The sequence below is a fragment of the Rhinoraja longicauda genome, chromosome 14, assembly GCF_053455715.1.
Source record: "Rhinoraja longicauda isolate Sanriku21f chromosome 14, sRhiLon1.1, whole genome shotgun sequence".
Taxonomy (NCBI): domain Eukaryota; kingdom Metazoa; phylum Chordata; class Chondrichthyes; order Rajiformes; family Arhynchobatidae; genus Rhinoraja; species Rhinoraja longicauda.
Genome location: NC_135966.1, coordinates 49,519,579 through 49,546,327, shown reverse-complemented (window position 1 = coordinate 49,546,327; position 26,749 = coordinate 49,519,579). Strand labels below are relative to the sequence as shown.

Sequence of the window (26,749 nt, the reverse complement as noted above, 5' to 3'; positions counted from 1 at the left end):
TTTCACCCTGGATGTAGGATGTGATTTGCTAACAAGGGAAAATTTTGATCGGGGTTGACTTTATTAATTGAATTTCCATTTCCAACAGTTGTGGGTCTAATTCAGTGTTGCAGTGCTAATTGTTTAGATGCCAGAGCTGTCACTGGTGCCCGAGTGGCCAGTGTTAAATTCCCCGCTGGTTAAAATTCCCCGCTGTTTATTTTGGCTTTTTTTCTACAGAACCGGTAGCACTGCATTCCTGGTCTAGTTGACATTAAGTTGGCAGCCTTTCTCTAGCCACACCAGCCATGGTTAAAGTCAGCCCAGAACAGGGCCAAGGAGAGTTTACTTGTTTAATTCTAGAGGAAGGCACTGCAGATTCTTCTGAAGAAGGGTCTCGACCCAAAACGTCACCCATTCCTTCTCTCCAGAGATGCTGCCTGTCCCGCTGAGTTACTCCAGCATTTTGTGACTGTCGAAAGTTAATTGTACAATGTTTTCTTGTGACTGACATTCAGAACTAAACTTGTCAAACACTACTCTGGCTCATCCTCTCGGTATTTTCAATGAGGCTCATTATAGTTACCTCAGTTATAAAGATTGGATGGAGATTAAGTTGTGAAGTGGGCATAAGAAGCCGAAAAGTGAATATAAATGTGGTGAGATCTGTCAAATAGGATAGAAAGTGGGAAAATGGAAAATTATCAATTTTGGCGGGAACAATGAAGAAGAATGTGTAGGAAGGAACTGCAGATGCTGGTTTAAATCAAAGACAGACACAAAATGCTGGAGTAACTCAGCAGGACCGGCAGTCTTCAGACTGAAGAAAGGTCTTGACCCAAAACGTCACCCATTCTTTCTATCCAGAGATGCTGCCTGTTACTCCAGCTTTCTATACCTTCAATAAAGAAGAATCATGTTATCTAAATAGTGAGAAATTACCATCTCCGTGATGGCAGAAATATAAGAGTAGGTGGTGATCATTTAGTCTCTTGAATCTGCTCTGCCATTTACCACTATCATTGCTGGACTTTCTATCTCAATGCCATATTCCCACTATCCCCCCATATTCCCACTATCCCCTCCATATTCCCACTATCCCTCCATATTCCCACTATCCCCCCATATTCCCACTATCCCTCCATATTCCCACTATCCCTCCATATTCCCACTATCCCCCCATATTCCCACTATCCCCCCATATTCCCACTATCCCCCCATATTCCCACTATCCCCCCCATATTCCCACTATCCCTCCATATTCCCACTATCCCCCCATATTCCCACTATCCCCCCCATATTCCCACTATCCCTCCATATTCCCACTATCCCCCCATATTCCCACTATCTCCCCATATTCCCACTATCCCCCCATATTCCCACTATCCCCCCCATATTCCCACTATCCCTCCATATTCCCACTATCCCTCCATATTCCCACTATCCCCCCATATTCCCACTATCCCCCCCATATTCCCACTATCCCCCCATATTCCCACTATCCCCCCCATATTCCCACTATCCCTCCATATTCCCACTATCCCCCCATATTCCCACTATCTCCCCATATTCCCACTATCCCCCCATATTCCCACTATCCCCCCCCATATTCCCACTATCCCCCCATATTCCCACTATCCCCCCCATATTCCCACTATCCCCCCATATTCCCACTATCCCCTCCATATTCCCACTATCCCTCCATATTCCCACTATCCCCCCATATTCCCACTATCCCCCCCATATTCCCACTATCCCCCCCATATTCCCATTATCTCCCCCATATTCCCACTATCCCCTCCATATCCCCACTATCCCCCCCCCCCCATATCCCTCAATCGGGGCTGTAAAGCTATCCACCTTCTCCTTGGATATCTACAGCGACTTACCCTCTACCAAAGACAATAGAGCAGAGCAAGATAGACCACTCGACCCTAAACACCGTAGTATGTCATGGTGCCATTTTAGTAGGCAGAAACTTGCAGAAACATTTAAAAGTAAAAATAACAAAAATCTGTGAATTGATAGATGAGATATATTCTGCATTTTAATGGTATCATCACACACACTGTTCCCCCAAAACACTGATTACACTGCGAGAGGCATAACGAGCGGCGGGTTTTGCCTACTAAAATGGCGGACGTTACGCTCCTTTGCGTACTACGCTTCAGTATAGGCGATTTCAACGGAGTGGTTCATCTTGCTCCTCTAGTATCTTTGCCCTCTACAGCCATGTATGCTGGAGAAACTGTTCCCTCACTATCCCTCAGTATTGCCTGCTGAAAGGTTTGACTACCCCCCATGCATGGTTTACAGAAGGCAGGGGGGAAGTGATGCAGAAGTAGGGAGGTTATGCTTATATTAGGCATCGGTGAGACCATACCTGGAGGAAATTGTCCTCCATGTAGTGGCCTGGCGGAGGAATACTCTTCCTTAAAAAAATAGTAGAAGCAGAGTCGTTGCTTGTTTCTAAGGCAATGGTAGATAGATTGTCATAGAGTTATAGAGAAATGCAGCATGGAAACAGACCCTAGGGACCATCATCTCTGTGCTGATCTGTAACCATCCATTTACAGTAACCCAATATTAACACCCACGTCAACATCATCAGCTCCACCCAGATTCTATCATTCACCTAGACAATAGACAATAGGTGCAGGAGCAGGCCATTTGGCCCTTCGAGCCAGCACTTGGGGCATTTTACATTGGCCAATCAACCTACCAACCTGCACATCGTGAGGGAGGTGGGGGGAGAACAATGGACAATTGGGAGGGTGGGAGAACAAAGGACAACGGGGACCAGGTGCGGGGGCGGGAGGCGAACAAAAGGGGGAGCCGACGTGCTGTGTAACTTTGTCAGCACTGTAGGTGGTCGCTATTTGTATACATTGGGTATGTAAGCACAAATCGCACTGTGCCTGGTCACACGTAAAGTATTCCATTCCATTCCATCTTTGGGAAATCTGAACACTATTTAAGCCAGAGTTGCCAAGTCGATCCAAATGAAAAGCTTGCCCTATGGATATTAAGAAATGTCGTAAAATTGGGGAATTGGAGAGATTTGGAGTGTAGCCAGCTGATGGCATAGGCGGGAGTGAAAGGGGTAAAATACTTGCAGGAATCCAAAGTTGGAGGCTTCTCGGGCTAGAGGAAGCCTTGCCACAGAGAGCGATGAATATTGTCAGTGGTGTGAAGGGTTTCCAGCAAGGATTCCCAGAAAGACCATTGGATTGGGACATGGACAACGGCGAACTGCGGGATTTTCATCGCAATCTGTTCTCTTGCTTGCAGAGTGAGAAGGCAACTGCGGAATCTGAAACAGAGCACAAGGTGAAATACTGCTGTGTCTACCTGCCTGACAAAACTGCCTCCTTAGCAACAGTTCGGCCTGGGCTGACCATCCGAGACATGTTGTCTGGGGTATGTGAAAGGCATGGAATCCCTTTGGCTGCCACAAGCATTTATCTTGCTGGGAGTGAGAAGGTAAGTTGGAATATAATTGTGCAGGCCATATAATTTACAGAGAGCTTCTCCGAGTGGCTTTGGACCAGGTGATCTCCTATTGTAGGCTTTGTGGAGGCTGGCAGTTCCATGGTTGATTCATGATAATAGAAATATGTCATTCAATCACTTCAGCCTGCTCCACCATTCTAGACGACTGTTACTCAGCATAATCTAAGTTTCCTTTACCACCTTTTCATCCACGACCATTAGCAATGTCCCACTAGGGTCAACAGGAGGAGCTGAGGCTCGGAAACACCATGACCATCAAGTAACCCTTTGACATCACACTTCACCCTGACTAGCAAGTGTGTCACCACTCCTTCATTGTCACTCTGTCTAAATCCTAGTAAGGAGCACCTTCAGGAGAAAGACTACTGCGGATCATTGCAATAGATACAGACAATAAGCATAATGGTGAGGCTATTAGTATCAGGGGAGCAACTTTACCTGCTCTACTGCTGTGTGTCTAAGACATATATTTAACTTCTTTCTGCCTCCTTCCTAACCTCAATTGTCTGCCCAGTTGTGTCAGGAACTGTGAGCGCCTTCCTGGGTAATTTATCACTTCTCTTCTTGAGCCACCGAAACACAGCATAAGTGAAGATTCCAAGCCTCTTGCATGTATTACGTTAAAAACAAAGCATTCTTTCTCTGCTCGCCACAGTGTATAACTTTGACAAAGTATTATACCAGTTATATATCTGAGCAATTGCTAGACACAAAACAGTTGCAGAGAACATTCCTTGTCAAACACCCTGTTCCACCATTAACACAATTACCTGTGATTCCAACCTTTGCTCTTGGTGTCATTCCGCTTGTGTTCTGGTTTGTCACTGCGGTCAAACAGCTGGCCAGCGGATATGTACCTACCAACCCACACGTCTTTGGGTGTGCGAGGAAATAGGAGTGCCTGAAGGAAGTGCAAGGAGGCTGGAGGAGGTCAGGATTGAACCTGGGTCATTGGAGCTACAAGACAACTACTGTACCAGCATTGCCAATATTGCTCAATCCAACATTGTTAATATTGTCTATTATTATAATTTCATTTTTGTATCTGAAACTGAAACGAGATGACAAAATTCTCAACCAATGAATTGTTAGGACCGAGATGAGAAAGTTTTTTTTCACACAGAGAGTGGTGAATCTGTGGAATTCTCTGCCACAGAAGGTAGTTGAGGCCAGTTCATTGGCTATATTTAAGAGGGAGTTAGATGTGGCCCTTGTGGCTAAAGGGATCAGGGGGTATGCAGAGAAGGCAGGTATGGGATACTGAGTTGGATGATCAGCCATGATCATATTGAATGGCGGTGCGTACAGGCTCGAAGGGCTGAATGGCCTACTTCTGCACCTATTTTCTATGTTGCTATGTTTCTATGAATGTCTCATTCTTTGCAATAATTGCTACACCACAATAAAGTGAATCAGTGACATTAGCAAGTCTCAATGATGCCAACAATATGGAGAACACAAATAAACTGAAGCAATTTGACCTATTTCCTAATTGCCTGCATGTTTATGTTGAGAAAGTTCCCAACAATCTTTAGGAGTTTTCCATTCTTGGTTATGTGGGTCTTTTCTTGTGGATTAACCTAGATATCGCATGTGGTAAGTTATTTTGACATACAGACAGACCAGAGTGGAGTGACTGATGATACCACAGGTGACCACTCGAAGGGCCGAATGGCCTACTTCTGCACCTATTTTCTATGTTTCTATGTTTCTAATGTGTAGCAAATAGGCGTGAAAATGAGCCCAGACTTGGATTCTGCTGCTTCTCCTGCCCGATTATCAAAGCCAACTTGCGTGCTTCCTCGTGTCAGAGGAAGGTTTAACCATGGGTCCCCTGTCTACTCCTATCCACAAAAGCCTTATAATACTTCGAAGGTAGACACAAAATGCTGGAGTAACTCAGCGGGTCAGGCAGCATCTCGGGAGAGAAGGAATGGGTGATGTTTCGGGTCGAGACCTTCAGTCCCGAGATGCTGCCTGACCCGCTGAGTTACTCCAACATTTTGTGTCTATCTTCGATTTAAACCAACATCTGCAGGGGGTTTTTCCTGCACCTTATAATGCTTCTGTGCAGTTCCAAAAATCATCATTTCTGACTTAATATATCTTGATTTAAGACCGTTTTTATTTTAAATTGCAGAAACCTCTTGTACTGGATCAAGATAGTATGATCTTGTGTGACAAGGAAGTTCGTGTTGAGAAGAAAGTACTATTTGAGTAAGTTACATATTAACATATGATCAATGGCATACTAGAATGTTCATTATTGGACCGTAGAGAGACTTCGATGGTAAAGAACTGGCAAGAATTATGGTTAGGAATTTCTGGTGTAGAAATTTTAATTGATGGGTCCAGACGAGAATTGAATGTTGAATTTGGATCGGACTGTTATAGATTATTCCCTAACCTATGTTGTTGGTGAATCTTTAAACCTCAAGTCCGGGGAGATTGTTAAGTGCTGACATAAATTCTTCTTCACATCTTTCCTTCTGATTCCTTTTCAGATTGGAGCTTGTTACAGTAAATCAAAAACTTTGGGTGACGGCAAAACCTACCAAAACAGTGTCCGAGGCTCTACAGCCATTCATGATGAAGTACAACTTAAACGCCAAGGAGCTGGAGGCAAGGATTGTACGTATCAACAAGGGCAAAATGACTTTCCGTTTACATAGCACCTCACACTTCAGGATACCCCAAAGTGGTTCAGTTAATGATTTTGGACACAGGCATTGGAGGAAATATGACAGTAATTGTCTGTCCGGTTTCAGCCCAAACTGAACCGTTATAGGTGTTCAATGATTCAATAGTACTATATTGTCACATGTTCCCAAGTACAGTGCATGCAGCCTGGTAAAATCATGTAGCAGACCTCACCTAGGCAGTACACAAGTATTGCCATGTGTTGGCACCGACAAAGCTACAAAGGTTTGTCACCGAACATTCCTGTCTACTGCCTGACGAGCTTGTGGCTGCATCCCACCCTACAACCCCCCCCTGCCAGTTCTCCTTTGTTCTCGGTGCCTCCCCCCCCCCCTCCCCATCCTGGGTCCCGCCTTTTTTCTCAGCGGCCCCTTGCTGGGTCCCCAAAATTTCTGGCGGTCCTTGCTCTCCGACCGCTCTCTGATTGGCCTTCGTCCCTCTCCGACTGCCTCGACCTGTTGCTTTGTGAGATATGAATTGCTCAAGGTGAAACCTGCTCTCCGACCTCTTCGATTAGGAATAGGTTTAATGTGACCTATCGTACAGCCATTGACCACCAACTTGCAAGCCACGTCTCGAAGATTAGCTTCACCAAGATTGGACTGACAGTGTTCTTATTGTTTACTGGTGAAAACAGCAACATGGAGAAAAATGCTGGGTCCCATCAAGCCGCTCTTACGCATCATTGTGCGTTCATTTCTCAACCAGAAGTGGAAGACAAGCAGTTTCCAGGAAGAAGTCAAAAGATGAACTAAAATTCTCATCTATCCAGTGGAAAAAAACATTGCCCCATGGCTTCCTGTCTCAGGTTTAGTTTAGTTTAGAGATACAGCACGGAAACAGTCCCTTCGGCCCACCAACTCCCCACCGACCAGTGATCCCCGCACATTAACATTATCCTGCACACACTCAGGCCAATTTACACAAACACCAATTCAATTCACCTACCAATCTGTGCGTCTTTGGAGTGTGGAGGAAAACTCCGTGAGCTCCTCGGAGAAAACCCATGTGCTCACGGGGAGAATGTACAAACTCCGTACAGACAGCACCCGTAGTCGGGATCGAACCCGGGTCTCCGGCGCTGCAAGCGCTGTAAGGCAACAACTCTACCGCTGCGCCACCGTGGCCGCCCTTGTGGGATTGGGACCACATCCAGGAAATGACTAGCATGCTGCTGATAACCTGTCAGAATTTTCCCCTCTGTTAAAACGTGATTAGTGTGCAAGTTAGAAGCAGGTTCAGTCTCTGTACGTTCATAGTCAGTTCATCATGTCCTAAAATGAAGTCAGGCATGAAATGCCCTTGGCTTGGGATTTGGGCTTCCTCAAGTTAGGAGGAGGGGGAGTTCAACGAGATCTGGGTGTCCTAGTGCATCAGTCAATGAAAGGAAGCATGCAGGTTCAGCAGGCAGTGAAGAAAGCCAATGGAATGTTGGCCTTCGTAACAAGAGGAGTTGAGTATAGGAGCAAAGAGGTCCTTCTACAGTTGTACCGGGCCCTGGTGAGACCGCACCTGGAGTACTGTGTGCAGTTTTGGTCTCCAAATTTGAGGAAGGATATTCTTGCTATGGAGGGCGTGCAGCGTAGGTTCACTAGATTAATTCCCGGAATGGCGGGACTGTCGTATGTTGAAAGGCTGGAGCGATTGGGCTTGTATACACTGGAATTTAGAAGGATGAGGGGGGATCTTATTGAAACATATAAGATAATTAGGGGATTGGACACATTAGAGGCAGATAACATGTTCCCAATGTTGGGGGAGTCCAGAACAAGGGGCCACAGTTTGAGAATAAGGGGTAGGCCATTTAGAACGGAGATGAGGAAGAACTTTTTCAGTCAGAGGGTGGTGAAGGTGTGGAATTCTCTGCCTCAGAAGGCAGTGGAGGCCAGTTCGTTGGATGCTTTCAAGAGAGAGCTGGATAGAGCTCTTAAGGATAGCGGAGTGAGGGGGTATGGGGAGAAAGCAGGAACGGGGTACTGATTGATAGTGATCAGCCATGATCGCATTGAATGGCGGTGCTGGCTCGAAGGGCTGAATGGCCTACTCCTGCACCTATTGTCTATTGTCTATTGTCTATTGATGAATGCTGAGTTACATAGAAACATAGAAACATAGACAATAGGTGCAGGGGGAGGCCATTTGGCCCTTCGAGCCAGCACCGCCATTCATTGTGATCATGGCTGATCATCCACAATCAGTAACCCGTGCCTGCCTTCTCCCCATACCCCTTGATTCCGCTAGCCCCTAGAGCTCTATCTAACTCGCTTTTAAATTCATCCAGTGAATTGGCCTCCACTGCCTTCTGTGGCAGAGAATTCCACACATTCACAACTCTCTGCGTGAAAAAGTTTCTTCTCACCTCAGTTTTAAATGGCCTCCCCTTTATTCTTAGACAGTGCGGCCCCTGGTTCTGGACTCCCCCAACATTGGGAACATTTTTCCTGCATCCAGCTTGTTCAGTCCTTTTATAATTTTACACGTCTCTATAACTCTATAAGTTAACGGGTGATAATTTGATATCATTTACACGTTTATATTTTGGATATATATAAGATATAATTTCTTTAAATCTGTGTAAAACAGAGTGGAGAGCCCCTACCTCTGAAAATGTACGACACTGTGTCCTGCCTGGACAATCAGCGAGTGATCCTTGACAGGATTAAGGGTATGTATCTTGTACACATCTTTCTTTCTCTTTGTTTAATGCTCTTTCTGCTGGGCTGCCTCCAGCAAACACCTCAGAGATTAGTTCTCTTGCTTCAGATTCTTGGCCAATTAAGAATGACTAGGGAGAGGAAATAGATGGATAACTGGAGCGGGAAGCAATAAGATGCAATTAAAGTTGCCTTAAGTATTCCGTAAAGTCCATTGCATCCTATCTAACTTTTAAACTGGCAAGGAACATGTTTAAAGATCAATTTGGGTGATGCGTTAATCACGACTAATGGATATGGCTTTTTTTGTTGTTAATCGCATCCATTAATAAGAAAGCCTGTTTCCGAAAATAAAATAAAACTAAATTCACTGTGGTTTTAAAATGGAACCATTGTGAAACACACGGATGCTGCCCCATTGTACCTTTTTTGTAGTTTTTTGAGATACAGTGAGGAAACAGACCCTTCGGCCCACCAGCGATCCCCACACATTAACACAAGCCCACACACACTCGGGACAATTTACATTTATACTAAGTATACAAACCCAAGCCAATTAACCTACAAACCTGTACATCTTTGGAGTGTGGGACGAAACCGAAGATCTCAGAGAAAACCCACGCAGGTCACGGGGAGAACGTGCAAACTCCATACAGACAGCACCCGTAGTCAGAATGAAATCTGGATCTCTGGTGCTGCAAGTGCTATAAGGCAGCAACTCTACCGCTGCGCCACCCATGTTAGAAAATGGATGCCCTCTCACCCATCATCCTCTGATCCTCTTCTGCACCCCCTTCACCCATCCCTCAAGATGGTCTTTGTTGTCCAAAAAGGACCCTTTCGTTCCTTCTTGCCATCCCAATAGCAGGAGTGTATTTGTAATCAAGGTATCTTACCTGCCCTTACGGAAGTACAGGTGTTGTCTCTACCACCTACTGTCTTTCACTGAGTGATGGTAGGTGGACCTGTGAGAGGGAGAGAGTGGGGATGCACTGTGAATAGGAGGGCGAGGAGAGAGAGGCAGCGGGTATAGGGGAAGAAGGTGGGACTCCAAGGATGAGATAAAAGTGGGTGAGGGTCTTGGAGAGAGGAAGAGAGTGGATATTAGCGATGAAGAGAGGCAGGAAATGTAGGGCAAAGGGGTGGGAGAAATACTTTATAGTTGGAGTAGAGAGAATTGAAAGTTGGATCAGAGAGAAAAGGAAAGGGAGATGGTGGGTGGGTGGGAAGAGGGACTGGGTGTCATTGGGGTGGAGACAGACGAGTGAAAGGGGACGGAATGGGTGGGGATGGGAGGAAATAACTAAATGCTGTTATAGAGAAGCTGGGTGGGTGGAGAGGTAGAAAGAGGTGGGGTTGCAGTGTGGAGAGGCAGAGAGATCTTCCAGTAACCAGCTTTTGGCCTGTCTGGCAATGGAACTGGTGAAACTCTTCAGGGTTGTGAATGCTTCAGAGTCTTCCCACCTCAACAAGGGGCAGCTCCCAGGAAAGCACGATCTGCAAAGTATTTTAAGTCACACGACACAGTTTCTTCATTAATGCATTTAATAAGTGGTATTTCACGTTTGTGTATGGAAGGATAGTTAGTGCCTGATATGAACAAAACTGAGCAGCAATATTGTGTATGGCAAGCTGTGACAAAGCACACAAAGCACACTGTGCAAACAATCGCATTCATGATTAGTGATGTTGAATGAGGGGCAAGTATTGATCAGAACACAAGGGACAACTTTCCTGCTGTTCTACAAATTATAATACCTCGTTATTTTGTGATGTTTTCTTGAGAGGGCAATCGGTGTCTCACTTTGACATCTTATCCGGAAGACATTACCTGCAAGTAATCACCATACCATCCATAAGATCATTAGATCAGAAGATCAATAGTGATAGGGGTAGAATTAGGCCTTTCGGCCCATCAAGTCTACTCCGCCATTCAATCATGGCTGATCTATCTCTCCCTCCTAACCCCATTCTCTGCCTTCTCCCCATAACCTCTGACACCCGTACTAATCAAGAATCTATCTATCTCTGCCTTAAAAATATCCACTGACTCTGGCTCCACAGCCATCTGTGGCAAAGAATTCCACAGATTCACCACCCCCTGACTAAAGAAATTCCTCCTTATCTCCTTCCTAAAAGAACGTCCTTTAATTCTGAGGCTGTGACCTCTAGTCCTGGACTCTCCCACTAGTGGAAACATCCTCTCCACATCCACTCTATCCAGGCCTTTCACTGTTCTGTACGTTTCAATGAGGTCCCGCCTCATTCTTCTAAACTCCAGCGAATACTGGCCCTGTGCCGTCAAACGATCCAGAACCATCATCCGGGATTGTTGCATTCCTGTGGTAGATGTGACTTGGAAATCTCACCATTAGAACTCTAACCAATCTGTAATAACAGCAATGACTGTGCGGATTCTAACAGCACATCATGTCTGCCTTTATCAACACAAAGACTAGTTGTCTCAACAATGCAGAATCAGGAGCCTGCTCGCTCTCCATAACTGCGATCACTTCACATTGAGCCATGCACACACTGAGCAATGGTGGATGGTTGCATTATATAGTGTGAGAAATAAACGGCCTCTATCTGTGAACAGACTCAAATAGCAGGCAATAATTGGATGGTGGGGTGAGCTGCCTGCTTCTTTTTGTGTGTGAGCCGCAAGATATCAGCTGTAAATGTTAAACAACCTTCTCTAAGTGGGCTCCCACAGTGCTGACCTTTCACTGGCCAATTGCACAGGATCTCTCTGTGCCTCCAGAAGGTTGTCTCATACATCTTGCCCCACAGCTGCTGAAAGCTTTTCCTTTCGCTACCTATTGCTTCTCGAGGCTTCCATTCATTTAGACACTTGATATTCATGGGCAGCAGGCCAAAGTATCTGAAATGAAGTATAGCCCCTGATATGTATTGCTAATTCACACAGTGCATTACTAAAACTAGTCTTGCCTATCATTGCAAAACACAGTTAGATTTTGCAGCAATTCAAAGACCAATGTGATCATGGCTGATCATTCTCAATCAGTACCCCGTTCCTGCCTTCTCCCCATACCCCCTGACTCCGCTATCCTTAAGAGCTCTATCCAGCTCTCTCTTGAATGCATTCAGAGAATTGGCCTCCACTGCCTTCTGAGGCAGAGAATTCCACAGATTCACAACTCTCTCACTGAAAAAGTTTTTCATCATCTCAGTTCTAAATGGCCTACCCCATATTCTTAAACTGTGGCCCCTTGTTCTGGACTCCCCCAACATTGGGAACATGTTTCCTGCCTCTAACGTGTCCAACCCCTTAATAATCTTATACGTTTCGATAAGATCTCCTCTCATCCTTCTAAATTCCAGTGTATACAAGCCTAGTCGCTCCAGTCTTTCAACATATGATAGTCCCGCCATTCCGGGAATTAACCTAGTAAACCTACGCTGCACGTCCTCAATAGCAAGAATATTCTTCCTCAAATTTGCAGACCAAAACTGCACACAGTACTCCAGGTGCAGTTTCACTAGGGCCCTGTACAACTGCAGAAGGACCTCTTTGCTCCTATACTCAACTCGACTCAACTCAACTCAAACATTAACACTTTCCAACACATACTAGGGACAATTTACATTTATTCCACATCAATTAACCTACAGGCCTGTACGTCTTTGGAGTGTGGGAGGAAACTGAAGATCATAAGGTCACAAGTGATAGGAGTAGAATTCGGCCCATCAAGTCTACTCCACCATTCAATCATGGCTGATCTATCGCTCCCTCATAACCCCATTCTCCTGCCTTCTCCCCATAACCTCTGTCACCCGTACTATTCAAGAATCTATCTTTCTTCCTATTACCAAAATGCATGACTCCACACTTTGCTACGCTATATTCCATCTGCCACTTCTCTGCCCACTCTCCCAACCTGTCCAAGTCCTTCTGCAGAGTCCCTGCTTTCTTTCCACTACCAGTCCCTCCACTATTTTTGTATCATCTGCAAACTTGGCCACAAAGCCTTCAATCCCCTCGTCCAAACCATTAATATACAACGTGAAGAGTAGCGGCCCCAGCACCGAGCCCTGCGGAATTCCACTAGTCACTGGCAGCCGACCAGAAAAAGCCCCCTTTATTGCCACTCTTTGCCTTCCGCCATCCAGCCAACCTGCTGTCCATCTAGTATCTGCCATTTGATACCGTGGGCTCTCATCTTCCTAAGCAGCCTTACGTGTGGCACCTTATCAAAGGCTTTCTGAAAATCTAAGTAAACAACATCTACTGACTCACCTTTGTCTGTCCTGCTATTTACTTCTTCAAAGAATTCCAGCAAATGTGTCAAGCAACACCTTCCCTTCACAAAGCCATGCTGACTGCGGCCTATTTTGTCGTGAACTTCTAAGTACTCCGTAACCTCATCCTTTATAATGGACTCTAAAATCTTACCAACCACCAAAGTCAGACTAATCGGCCTATTGTTCCCACTATTCTGCTTTGCTCCCTTTTTGTGCAGCATGGTAATATTGGCAATTTTACAATCATCTGAGACCTCTCCTGTCTCTAGTGATTCTTGAAATATCACTATCAATGCCTCCACAATCTCTAAAGCCACCTCTTTCAGAACCCTAGGATGCAGTCCATCCGGCCCAGGTGACTTATCCACCTTCAGACCTTTCAGCTTCCCAAGCACCTTCTCCCTGGTAATGGCCACTCCACTAACTTCCACCCCCTGACTCTCTTGAATTTCAGGCATGTTGCTGGTGTCTTCCACTGTGAAGACTGATGCAAAAGAGTTATTCAATTCCTCTGCCATTTCTTTCTTCCCCATTTATCACTTCTCCTGCCTCATTCTCCAGCAGCCCAACTTCCACTCTTGCCTCTTTCTTACTCTTTATATATCCGTAGAAACTCATGCGATCCTCTTTTATATTATTGGCTAGCTCACTCGGATCTCGGAGAAAACCCACGCGGTCTCGGGGAGAAGGTAAAAAATACAGACAGCGCCCGTAATCGGGATCAAACCCAGGTCTCTGGTGCTGCAAGCGCTGCAAGGCAGCAACTCTACCGCTGCGCCACCGTGCCGCCCAACTAAACTAAACTAAACTAAGTTTCTCTATCCTTTGTTCTCTCTTGCTAGTGATGCAGCAGTGAAATGATTAGGCCAAGGTTGCCAGCAATGTCAAAATAGCTGCTGGAATGAGAGTAGGAGGGGGCTCTTTAGTTGTTCCTCACAGTGGACTGGTCCATACCTCTTGACTCTACCTGTTTCTGTTACCACAGGAGTAATCTCTCTTGACAGACTTTAGTTGCTTCCCCAAGTCCTACCCCACTTCCTGCTTTTCACTTCCCTCTGCTGTAAGCTTCTAGTCATTTATTTCTCCTCTGAAAATCAGATTGATGATTTACAGAGTTATAACCCGTCAGAAAACATAGAATAGTAAAAAACACAGATACAAGCCCTTTGGCCCACAATGCCCAGGCTAAACATGATGCCAAGTTAAATTAATCTCCTCTACCTGCACGTGATCCAGATCCCCACATTATCATATCATATTATATCATATATATACAGCCGGAAACAGGCCTTTTCAGCCCTCCAAGTCCGTGCCGCCCAGCGATCCCCGCACATTAACACTATCCTACACCCACTAGGGACAATTTTTACATTTACCCAGCCAATTAACCTACATACCTGTACGTCTTTGGCGTGTGGGAGGAAACCGAAGATCTCGGAGAAAACCCACGCAGGTCACGGGGAGAACGTACAAACTCCAGTGCAGCACCCGTAGTCAGGATCGAACCTGAGTCTCCGGCACTGCATTCGCTGTAAAGCAGCAACTCTACCGCTGCGCTACCGTGCCGCCTGCATATACATCGTGTGTAGGAAGGAATTGCAGATGCAGGTTTACAACGATGATGGACATAAAATGCCGGAGTAACTCAATGGGTCAGGCAGTATCTCTGGAGAAAACGAAAGGTTTTGGATTGAGACCCTTCTTCAGAAGGGTTTTGACCCGAAACGTCACCTAATCCTTTTCTCCAGAGATGTTGCATGACCCGCTGAGTTACTCCAGCATTTTGTGTCTACCTTCCCTGTATATACACGTGTCTATCTAAGAGCCTCTTAACCGCCACTATCTTTTCTGCTTCCACCAGCACCCCTGGCAGCATTTAGAAGCACCCACCATTCTCCGCGTAAAAACAACACCCCGCGTATTTCTTTTATAATTTTCCCCTCTCAACTTAATGATACGTCCCCTAGTTCTTTGGCATTTCCACCCTGGGAAAAAAAGGTTCTGACTGTCTACCCTATCTATGCCTCTCATCATTTTATAAACTTCGATCAGGTCTCCCCTCAGCCTCCAGCGCTCCAGAGAAAAGATAAGTTTAAGAATAAGGGGTAGGCCATTTAGAACGGAGATGAGGAAAAACTTTTTCAGTCAGAGAGTTGTGAATCTGTGGAATTCTCTGCCTCAGAAGGCAGTGGAGGCCAATTCTCTGAATGCATTCAAGAGAGAGCTAAATAGAGCTCTTAAGGATAGCGGAGTCAGGGGGTATGAGGAGAAGGCAGGAACGGGGTACTGATTGAGAATGATCAGCCATGATCACATTGAATGGCGGTGCTGGCTCGAAGGGCCGAATGGCAACTATTGTCTATTGTCTATTGTCTATATCCTGGGGGGGAAAAAAATCTCCAATCAGACTACTTCCTGCCTCCAAGTTCTGGCCAGTGGAACAGAAGGTGAGGAATGTTGTAGGTAGTGTGGAGAATATCCATGACATAGATGTCTAGTGGCAGCCATCTGATATAACCAGGAGCAAGAAACCATTGACTCTTCCTAGACTTGTTCTGATCAGGTGAAATAGGTGGGTCATTCTCATCCAGAATAGTCCAGTATTCCTCAAGTTGAGTTTATTGCCGTATGCACACCTACCACAAGGTCTAGACACAATGAAAATCCTGCTTGAAGCTACATCACAGTCATCTAGACTCGGACAACACACAAAAACAAATTATACATAAATCGTGCAAAAATTGTACTAAATTCTGCAAGATAGTTAAAAGGAAAAAAATTACAATAAAAACAATACATTAGTGCAAAGAACAATTGGAGAGAAAATAAAAGACGGTTGGGGGAGAGGTGGGCCTTGCTGTTTTGTTGCCGATTAGGATTGTGCAGGTCTGCAAGAAATGATAGCTGTAGGGAAGTAGATGTTCTTGACCCTGGTGACATGCAGGTTTCTGTACCTCATGCCCGATGGTAGCAAGAAGAAGGGGGCATGGCCTGACTAATGGAGATCCTTGAAGATAGACACCACCTTCTTCAGGCAGCGACTTGTTGAGATGCTTTCGACGGTGGTGAGGGATGTGCCCATGATGGTCTGGGTTCAGTCCAACACTCTCTGCAGCCTAAAAAGACAGAAAGTACTGGGGTAGTCAGTAAAAGGGGCCTGGCCAAAAACTTCACCTACTCATGGTCTCCAGAGATACTGTGTGACCTGTTGAGTTACTCCGGCACTTTGTGTCTTTTTCATTGGTAAACCAGCATCTACAATTCCTTGTTTTTACTCCCGTTCGCCTCTTGTTTTCCTGTGTGATGGAAACTCAACAAAGGGAAATGGATCTGACACAATCTTGAACGAATGCTCTCTGACCATCAGTTCTGTTTTCATTGTTCATAGGCACAGCAGAAGCAAGAATGAGTTTAAAACAATCCTCTACATATCTTGTAAGTACCACACCATTTAACAATCTTCATATCAAGCGTGATTAAAATAGATTTTGGCCTTTTACTCAACACACTTAGTAATTGTGCACAACAACAACTAAACAACAAAGCCATGCATTTACAACACCCTTGAGTGTTGTGAGATGTCTCTGTTCCTTTATTTGTGGAGCAGATGGACACAATTTGACACAGAAACACGGGTGTATATATCGATGTGTTTTTAGAAATATTGTAGTTGAGGAAAGAGAGGTGGAAGGAAAGTTGGTTTGGGAGGGAATTACTGAGTTTAAAGGCTTGATAGTAAAAGCTACAGCCACCAACATTGGAGCAAACAAGATTGGGGATAAACAATGCAATGGAAGTCAAGGAGCGTGAAAGTCACAAACAATTGTAGTATAGAAGATGTTACATACATAAAGACTGACTAACATTTTAAGTATAAGAAAATAACTGCAGATGCTGGTACAAATCGAAGGTATTTATTCACAAAATGCTGGAGTAACTCAGCAGATCAGGCAGCATCTCAGGAGAGAAGGAATGGGTGACGTTTCGGGTCGAGACCCTTCTTCAGACTGATGTCAGGGGGGCGGGACAAAGGAAGGATATAGGTGGAGACAGGAAGATAGAGGGAGATCTGGGAAGGGGGAGGGGAAGAGAGGGACAGAGGAACTATCTAAAGTTGGAGAAGTCGATGTTCATACCACTGGGCTGCAAGCTGCCCAGGCGAAATATGAGGTGCTGTTCCTCCAATTTCCGGTGGGCCTCACTATGGCACTGGAGGAGGCCCATGACAGAAAGGTCAGACTGGGAATGGGAGGGGGAGTTGAAGTGCTCAGCCACCGGGAGATCAGTTTGGTCAATGCGGACCGAGCGCAGGTGTTGAGCGAAGCGATCGCCGAGCCTGCGCTTGGTTTCGCCGATGTAAATAAGTTGACATCTAGAGCAGCAGATGCAATAGATGAGGTTGGAGGAGGTGCAGGTGAACATTTTAAAATCGTGGTATGACCAGAATGGCATATAAAATAGGTCTATGTCGGCACGGTGGCACAGCGGTAGAGTTGCTGCTTTACAGCGAATGCAGCGCCGGAGACTCAGGTTCGATCCTGACTACGGGTGCTGCACTGTAAGGAGTTTGTACGTTCTCCCCGTGACCTGCGTGGGTTTTCTCCGAGATCTTCGGTTTCCTCCCACACTCCAAAGACGTACAGGTATGTAGGTTAATTGGCTGGGTAAATGTAAAAATTGTCCCTAGTGGGTGTAGGATAGTGTTAATGTGCGGGGATCGCTGGGCGGCATGGACTTGGTGGGCCGAAAAGGCCTGTTTCCGGCTGTATATATATGATATGATATGATAGCATATCGATGAGCATGTTTGTTGTCGAACTATTATTACTTTGAAACCCAGTTTGAGCCAATATACAACCTGCAATGAAGAAATGCAGAATTGACGTTGGGGGGTGTGGGGTGTAAAGATGAGATGATATTTCATTGGGATGGAGGGGTAATGGTGCATTAAAACAAAGAAATATTGTGACTTATCCAATCTCCTCATTAACAGAAGCAGCAGGAGTCACCCACAAATGTAAACAATGCTTGGGAGAGTCTCTCCACAAACTCACAGCCCACCAGAAGATACAGACACAAGGGAACTGCTGAAGAAAGAAAGGAAATGTACCGAAATACTTACGATGTTGAAGGTAAATCGTATGAACCACTTATTTACGACTGAAATAAATGCCATGAGGGTTGAAAGCTCAAAGGTTCCAGTCATGAGTTTCAGGGGAGTTTATTAGACGTGTGCAAGGTAGTCACAACACATCTCACAACACTAAGCAAGGTTGGGAACGGCTGTTGGGAACAGGGCAGTCTGAATAAATTAGGGTCACCCACATGACCCTTAAGACCTGCGCTTTCCCAGAATTAAAGATTCACCTAGTGATCACAGAGACACCGTGGGCTGTACATTGGCGCAGCGGTAGAGTTGCTGCCTTACGGCGCTTACAGCGCCAGAGACCCGGGTTCGATCCTGGCTACGGGTGCTGGTCTGTTCGGAGTTTGTATGTTTTCCCCGTGACCTGTGTAGATTTTCTCTGAGAACTTCAGTTTCCTCCCACACTCCAAAGACGTACTAGGTTGTAGGTTAAATAACTTGGCATAAATGTAAAAAATGGTCCCTAGCGTAGGATAGTGTTAATGTGCGGGGATCGCTGGTCAGTGCGGACCTGATGGGTTGAAGGGCCTGTTTAACTAAAAAACTAAACTAAGTACTTCACAGAGAGTGCAGATTCTATTCTAAAAAGCAACAGAAGATCTGATGAACAAGGGGGATCAGTAAAGCAGGAGTAGAGAAAATATGGTATTAAAAATGAGTTATATGCATGTAATAATGACTTCATAATCATTTAGAGATTTTAGAGATTTAGAGATACAGCGCAGAAACAGGCCCTTCGGCCCACCGGGTCCGTGCCGCCCAGCGATCCCCGCACATTAACACTATCCTACACCCACTAGGGACAATTTTTACATTTGCCCAGCCAATTAACCTACAAACCTGTACGTCTTTGGAGTGTGGGAGGAAACCGAAGATCTCGGAGAAAACCCACGCAGGTCACGGGGAGAACGTACAAACTCCGTACAGACAGCACCCGTAGTCAGGATCGAACCTGAGTCTTCGGCGCATGCATTCGCTGTAAGGCAGCAACTCTACCGCTGCGCCACCGTGCTGCCCAGATCATAGTAATTTATTAGCCAAGTATGTTTTACAACATACTTAAATCATTAACATCATTTTATAGCATACAAAAAGACAAGGCAAATCACCAAGGATTACAAATAAATAGGAAGTATCTCCAGGCAGGAATTAACCAAGAAAGATAAGGTTTTTTCTTATGTCTCATTTGCGCAACAAAGAACTCGCGCTTGCAGTCTATGATCCAAATGCAAAAGCCCAGCAGTTTTACAACTTCCAAGGAATCACGGAAGTGGCTCTGTATGATTCTGCACCAGCTCCAGCTTTATCAGCTTGATTCTGGGCACAGCATTAGGAAGGCTGGGAATTTGCTGCACTGTACTTCCAGGAGCTAGGCAGCCAAATACAGCTTGGGACAGCGTTTGAGTGGCCATCCAAAAGCTGATAGACAATAGGTGCAGGAGGAGGCCATTCAGCCCTTCGAGTCAGCACCGCCATTCAATGTGATCATGGCTGATCATTCTCAATCAGTACCCCATTCCTGCCTTCTCCCCATACCCCCTGACTCCGCTATCCTTAAGATGCCATTGCCGATCCCATTTGCCATTGGAGATTCTTGGAGGGGATTGGGGCCATGCAGAAGGAGGACCTGTTTAAGATTATCAAGATGGGGCAGATTTAACATTTTGGGGAGAAGATCCATTTGGGTAAGAGGGATGGATGAGAGAAAATAAACCATTTCATTCAGGCTACAGCTGGGATCTGGAATTCACTGTCTGTAAGAGTGATTGATTAAAAGACACAAGATGGAATCAGGCCCTTCGGCCCATCGAGTTCACACTGACCATCGATCACTCACACCACTACATCATCCCACTTTCTCATCCACTCTCTACACACTTTGTGCAATTTACAAATTAGCCTATAAACTCGCTGTCTTTGGGATGTAGGAGGAAACCGGAACACCCGGAGAAAACCCACGTGGTTGCAGGAAGAACATGCAAACTCCACACACACAACACCCGAGGTCAGGATCGAACCTGGGTCTCTGGCACTGTGGGGCACCAACTGCTCCACTATGCTGCCCTACGCTGTGATAAAAACAGCATCAATTAGAGCTTCAAAAAGTGAATGTGTTGGCATTGGAGAGAGAATAATTCCAAGGTTATGGGGAGAAAGTGTGTCTCGGGATGGGATCGGTATATTAGGGGCAGGCATGGACTCGGTGGGCCCAAAGGTCTCCCCCTCACACAACATCCTTTGGTTCAAATAATCTCTAAGACGCAGCCATCGTTGATCAGGGGAATAAAATCAGTTTGGTTGGAACTACAGTAAGATGGCTGCAGAATGCCCAGAGTATACAGCCCAGGTCCGTGCATGTTCAGTAACATCTGATGGGTAGGTCTGTTTCTGGAGCACGAAGGATTATGGGGACTTCAGCTGCCATTATTGACCAAATGCCAAGTGATCCGTTTGTCAGGTGATCAAATATTAGAGCACTAGCTGAAGAGCATAAAACATGGAGTGAGTGGTTTAGCACAGGAGCAGGTCCTTCAGCCCATCAAGTCCGTGATGACCTTCAGCCGAAGTCCGTGATGACCGTGATGCCCTTTGAAACTAATCCCATCTTCCTGCACTTGGTCTATGTAGCTCCATGTTCTCCTTGTCCATGTAACTGTCTAAACGCCTCTTAAATGTTACTGTATCTGCCTCCACCATCGCTCTTGCCAGCACTTTCCCTGCATGTCCGACTCTCTCTCTTTAAAAAAATGCCGTAAATCTCCTTTTAACTTTCCCCCTCACATCTAAATCCTACGCCCTCCAATGTTGGACATTCCCATTCTGAGGATATGATTTTAACTGTCTACCTAAGCTATGCCTTGCATAATTGTATTAACTTCTACAAGATCCACAGAAGGCTGTGGAGACCAAGTCAATGGATATTTTTAAGGCAGAGATGGATAGATTCTTGATTAATACGGGTGTCAGGGGTTATGGAGAAGAGGCAGGAGAATGGGGTTCAGAGTGAAAGATAGATTGGCCATGATTGAATGGTGGAGTGGACTTGATGGGCCGAATGGCCTAATCCTGCTCCTGTCTCTTATGAACTTATGAAGATCGTCCCTCAGATGCTCCAGAGAAAAACAATCAATGTTTACAGCTATTATTGTCTAATGCAAGTGGTACGCTGGTGAACCTTTTCTGCACCCTCTCCAAAGCCTTCACATCCTTCCTGTATGCAGCAACCAACCTGCAGATAATCATCCTGCAAACTCATTGATTATGGTTCAACAACCTTGGAGGCCCAATTCTATAGACCGAGCAGAAGGAATAATGGGCAAGGATTAAGGATTGATTTCAGGACAATTGGCATGAGAACTGTCTAACGTAGACCTGAATGTTACTGAACAGGAAAATTGTGCAGATGTGCAGCAGTCTTAATAAGTGTTAATAGTGATACAACAATTAGAACCACTGAAGTCTTTCTGGGATTGATTTTTAATTAGTAGCAATTGGCCCTCACATTCTGGAAGGGAGAGGCTGGAGGTGTGAAGACTGACTTGAACTGCAGAGCTTTGATGTAATGGCATTTTTGCTCCTCTTCTTGCAGCGTTGTTCGAGATGTTGTCCAAAGCACAAAGTTGCCGTGTGGATGATCAGCGTGGCCTTCTGAAGAAAGAAGACTTGGTGCTTCCAGACTTTCTGCAGCTTCCCAAAGAGATAGCACGAATCTGCCTTCATCCTCCTGAATCAGAAAATGGAGGGGAATCAGACGCTGGAGATCGAAACCTGCCCGAGAAAGGTGCAGGCGAGGGTGACCAGATCCCAGGCGAGGAACCCACACCGAGAACATCCACTTCACGGGACTCATAGCCGTGAGATGCAACGGGCACTTGGACAGATTTGTAATGAGAGAAATGGCTCACCTGTGTCTGGCAGAACACAATACAAACAAGGTCCTCTCACACCAGCTGCCTTGTCGCTGTTGGCTGTTGGGGCAATGGCTATCAGATTGATGGGGTTGGAGGGCAGCGACCAATTACCACTCTGAGGCACAATGAGCCCACACTGCCAAAGCCTTCAGCACCTTGTCGAACGGAACTGCATCCATTCCCATTCAGCTGGTGAACCTCCCTTTTGCTTCACGGTTCAATGAGTCCATGAACTTCTACGCTTCAGGCACTTTACCTCAACCAAGCTGTGAAAGAATCATGGTGAATATTGAATCAAATCACCCCCAGCAGACTGGGCAGGCACCAATGAAGGATGCTTGGTTTCATGACTATTTCTGCTTATACATCCAGCTGATGCTGCCGAGACATTGGGTCTGAATAAGTTAAGAACCAGTTTGAGTTATTCTCCCAAACTGCCCATGCCAAGAGGATCGCTCACTTGTTGGGGATGGGCAGCTTTTCCCACCAGGTACCTGGGTCAAAGAGGCAGGTGCCTGACTGATAATTCTAACCATTTTATGAATCCTTCTGAAGTGAGGTGACTTCAGCCAATTCAAAGGGCATGTATTTATCGAGTCTCCAGTTTGTTTACACACTTCAGTTGACATTGTTGAGTCTTTGTGTATTTTTGGTTCACAAACTGGATAAAGCAGGAGTCTCAGGGACTTGCACACCTAGCCCACTTCCAGCACTTAGGTTATGGTACTTTGCAACACTGATTGTTTGGACAATGATGAAATCATGTTCTCTGTGGTCTTGTAAATGTTGTGTGACTACCTGCGGTTTCCAACTTAGTCGTGTGTAATATGCATGAGAATCCCTAACAACGATGCAAAAATGTCAATGCGGATAGAATCCAAGGACAGTCCAAAACCCATGGGTAACACTAGCCTGGTGCTTCCATTGGATTATCCTCAGACAGTTTCTTTTGAGTAACCAGGCTGTGAATTTACTCAACTGAAAAGAATGTTTTCATACTTTTGAGCCAATATTAACATCATCATCAAATGATGGTGATACAAAACCATTTTGCTAAATATCACGGATTCGTATAACATGGAAACAGGCCATTCAGTCCACCATATCTTCTATCAGTGAAGATAGACACAAAAAGCTGGAGCAACTCAGCGATACAGGCAGCATCTATGGATAGAAGGAATGGGTGACGTTTTGGGTCAAGACCATTCTTCAGTCTGAAGAAGGGTCTCGACCTGAAACATCACCCATCCCCTCTACCCAGAGAAGCTGCCTGTCCCGCTGAGTTACTCCAGCATATTGCGCCCATCTTCAATGTAAACCAGCATCCACTATTCCTTCCAACACGTCTTTATTTTCTTCTATCAGGTGATATATCAGGTGATTGTAAAACCTAAGAATTAACCTGCTTGTATTCCCAACCTTGGCAGAGGGATGACCTTGTACGGATATTTTCGTGAAGGAATGCGCCAGTCTTACGTGGCTAGATTGAAGGTGGTTTGTGCAAACTACACTTTGTACAGGTTGTTGCAGGGCTGCTACAGCGGTCAGTGCAGCCGCCATACAACTCCTGTAGCACAATCTCCAACTTTCCGATACTTTCCGTGTGAGTTTGCGCATTCTTTCCGTGTCCATGTGGGTTTCCTTTGAGTGCTCCTGTTTCCTGGCACATCCCAAAGATGTGCTGCTAGGTAAATGGCATGCTGTAAATTGACCCGAATGTAGGTGGGTGGAAAAAGGATCAAAGGGCAATTGCTGGGCATATCAGAGTGCTTAAATTACAGGGATACAGGTGGTAACAGAAGGAATGGAATGATGGGATTGTTCTACTGGGACTTGATGGGCAGAATGACCTTCGTCTGTGCTAATTATTATGATGAAGAGGTGTGACCAATAGGGTATATTCAAAACAATTCAATCACTCTTTGTACTTTAAGATCTTTAAGAGATATGGGGTTAGTGTGGGATGGTAAAATGTTATAGAACCATAGTCATACAGCATGGAAACAGGCCCTTCCGCTAACTTGGTGATGTTGACCAACATACTCCATCTACACTGGTCCCACCTGCCTGCTTTAGGCCCATATCCCTCCAAATCTGTCCTGTCTATGTACCTGTCTAAATGGTTTTTAAATGTTGTAAAAGTAACTGCCTCAACTACCTCCTCCGGCAGTTTGTTTCATACACCCTTTGTGCAAAAAGGTTACCTCTTAGGTTCCCATTAAATCTCCCCCCCCCTCACCTTAAACCTATGTCCCCCCCCTCACCTTAAACGTATGTCCCCCCCCTCACCTTAAACCTATGTCCCCCCTCACCTTAAACCTATGTCCCCCCTCACCTTAAACATATGTCCTCTAGTTCTTCATTCCCTTACCCCTTAATCTGGGCAAAAGACTCAGTGCGTTTACCCAATCAATTCCTCTCAATATTTTGTACACCTCTATAAGATCACTCTTCGTCATAAGATCGTAAGTGATGGGAGCAGAATTAGGCCATTTGGCCCATCAAGTCTACTCCGCCATTCAATCATGGTTGATCTATCTCTCCCTCCTAACCCCATTCTCCTGCCTTCTCCCCATGACCTCTGACACCCGTACTAATCATCCTCCTGTGCCCCATGGAATAAAGCCCTAGCCTGCTCAACCTCTCCCTATAACTCAGTCCCTAGAGTCGTAGCAACATCCTGGTAAATTTGCTCTGAATACTTTCAAGCTTGACACCATCTTTCCTATAACTTAGTGCCCAAAACAGAACACAATACTCTGTGGCCTCACCAACATCTTATATAACTATAGCAATGACCTCCCAACTTCTATACTCAATACTCTGATTGATGACCAATGTGCCAAAAGCCTTCTTGTCCACCCTATACATCGGTGATGCTACTTTCAAGGAACTATGCACCTGCACTCTTAGATCCCTCTGCTCCACACACTCTTCAGAGCTCTACCATTCACTGTGTAAGTCCTGCCCATGTTAGACTTCCTCCTGCCAATGTTAGACTCCCCATGTTAATAAGGCTCTCATAGACTGGCAGAGTAGGCATAAAGCAGTTGAAGGCCCAATAGTCGGTTCTTCTTCTTACGTTGTTTTGTTCTGAACGAAAGGGTGACATGAGTTGGGAAGGGATATGTTTGGCGAATTTTAAATAACGTTCAATGCAATTAATCGGTGTCCATATGAGTGTGAAAGAAGGAAGACAAAGAACAAATAACAATTACATTTTAACAAAAGTTCCACGTAAAATAAGGCTGGTAAAAGTGTGAATGTGGGCATTAAATGTAGATGGATGGCTTTATGCCAGTGTGTGTGTGTCTGTGTGTATGTGTGTGTGTGTGTGTGTGTGTGTGTGTGTGTGTGTGTGTGTGTGTGTGTGTGTGTGTGTGTATGTGTGTGTGTCTGTGTGTGTGTGCGTGCGCGTGCGTGCGTGTGTGTGTGTGTGTGTGTGTGTGTGTGTGCATGTGCGTGTGTGTGTGTCTGTGTGTGTGTCTGTGTGTGTGTGTCTGTGTGTGTGTGTGTGTGTGTCTGCGTGTGTGTGTGTGTGTCTGCGTGTGTGTGTGTGGCTCTGTGTGTGTGTCTGTGTGTGTGTGTATGCGCGTCTGTGAAATATCAAAGTCTTCAGATTTTCCTTTGTTTATCCCAGGGACGTAGATATGACTGCCAAAGCCAGCGTTTAGTGGCCATCCTTAATATTCCCTCAAATGGATAAGGTGAAAAGTGTTCAAATGCTGTGGTAGAACTGGGTGACCTTCCTCAATGAACAGTTAGGTTATCCAAGTTAGTGTAGGACTGGAGTCACGACCCAGCAAACGAGCGCAGGTTTCCTTCCCTGATAAGGCAGCTGTTTTTAGCATGAGACTAGCTGCTTTGTGGTCACTTCACCAGGAGCAGCTGTTTATTTGCAAATGTTATTGTGTTTTTATTCTGCATCCCTGTCAGAACCATATTCAGCACTGGCCCACATGATGGTGATGCAGGAGGAGGAGGAGTGACAACAGGCAGGCCCAAATAAAGCCAACGTTTCGTTTAACCCTAATGATGTGACCTGTGGTTTATTGTCAGTCCCGCACCAACCATTGTCACAGCTGCACTATATTTATTTCTTTGGTCGTGATCAGGTTTATTTTAACGTCTGAGAAAGGGCTGCTTCAATGATGTAATTTTCCAAGCTGTAATTACGTGCAATTGTAAATATTCTTCTATGATTAGAATCTTAAATGTTATTAAAAAGATTGTACGTTGTAAAATGCTATTAAAGTGTAATTACCTACATTTCAAAAGCAGCATAAATGCATGTGACTGGCTGTTCAGTCACAAGGATTACAAATTGTTACTCACAATGAACGTAAGGGTCTCTCTCCTATATATCTCCCTCTGTTATTCACTCACCTTCTCTCTGTCACTGATGGCTTTTGTCTTTCCACTCGCTCTTTTCACTTTTCTTTGGGTAGCATGCCTATCGCTATCACTTTTTTTCATTTTCTTCTTTCTCTCCATCTCTGTCCAATTAACTTTATCTGTCTCATTGCCTTTATCTGATTCCAATGTCTCTCTCTCTCTCTCTCTCTCTCTCTCTCTCTCTC

At 45.3% G+C, this 26,749-nt stretch overlaps 1 protein-coding gene across 1 annotated transcript in view; it reads left to right on the top strand.

Moving 5' to 3' along the window:
* The window catches only part of LOC144599958 (regulator of G-protein signaling 14-like), a 118,665-nt gene extending 96,119 nt beyond the window's left edge, over positions 1–22,546 (top strand). Inside the window, 7 exon segments of the mRNA XM_078411238.1 lie at positions 3,271–3,462; positions 5,633–5,709; positions 5,997–6,123; positions 8,776–8,857; positions 16,501–16,547; positions 18,106–18,244; positions 21,848–22,546. Coding sequence (XP_078267364.1) covers positions 3,271–3,462; positions 5,633–5,709; positions 5,997–6,123; positions 8,776–8,857; positions 16,501–16,547; positions 18,106–18,244; positions 21,848–22,146 — 963 coding nt within the window. The 3' untranslated portion in view covers positions 22,147–22,546.
* The last annotated feature ends 4,203 nt before the right edge of the window (positions 22,547–26,749 follow it).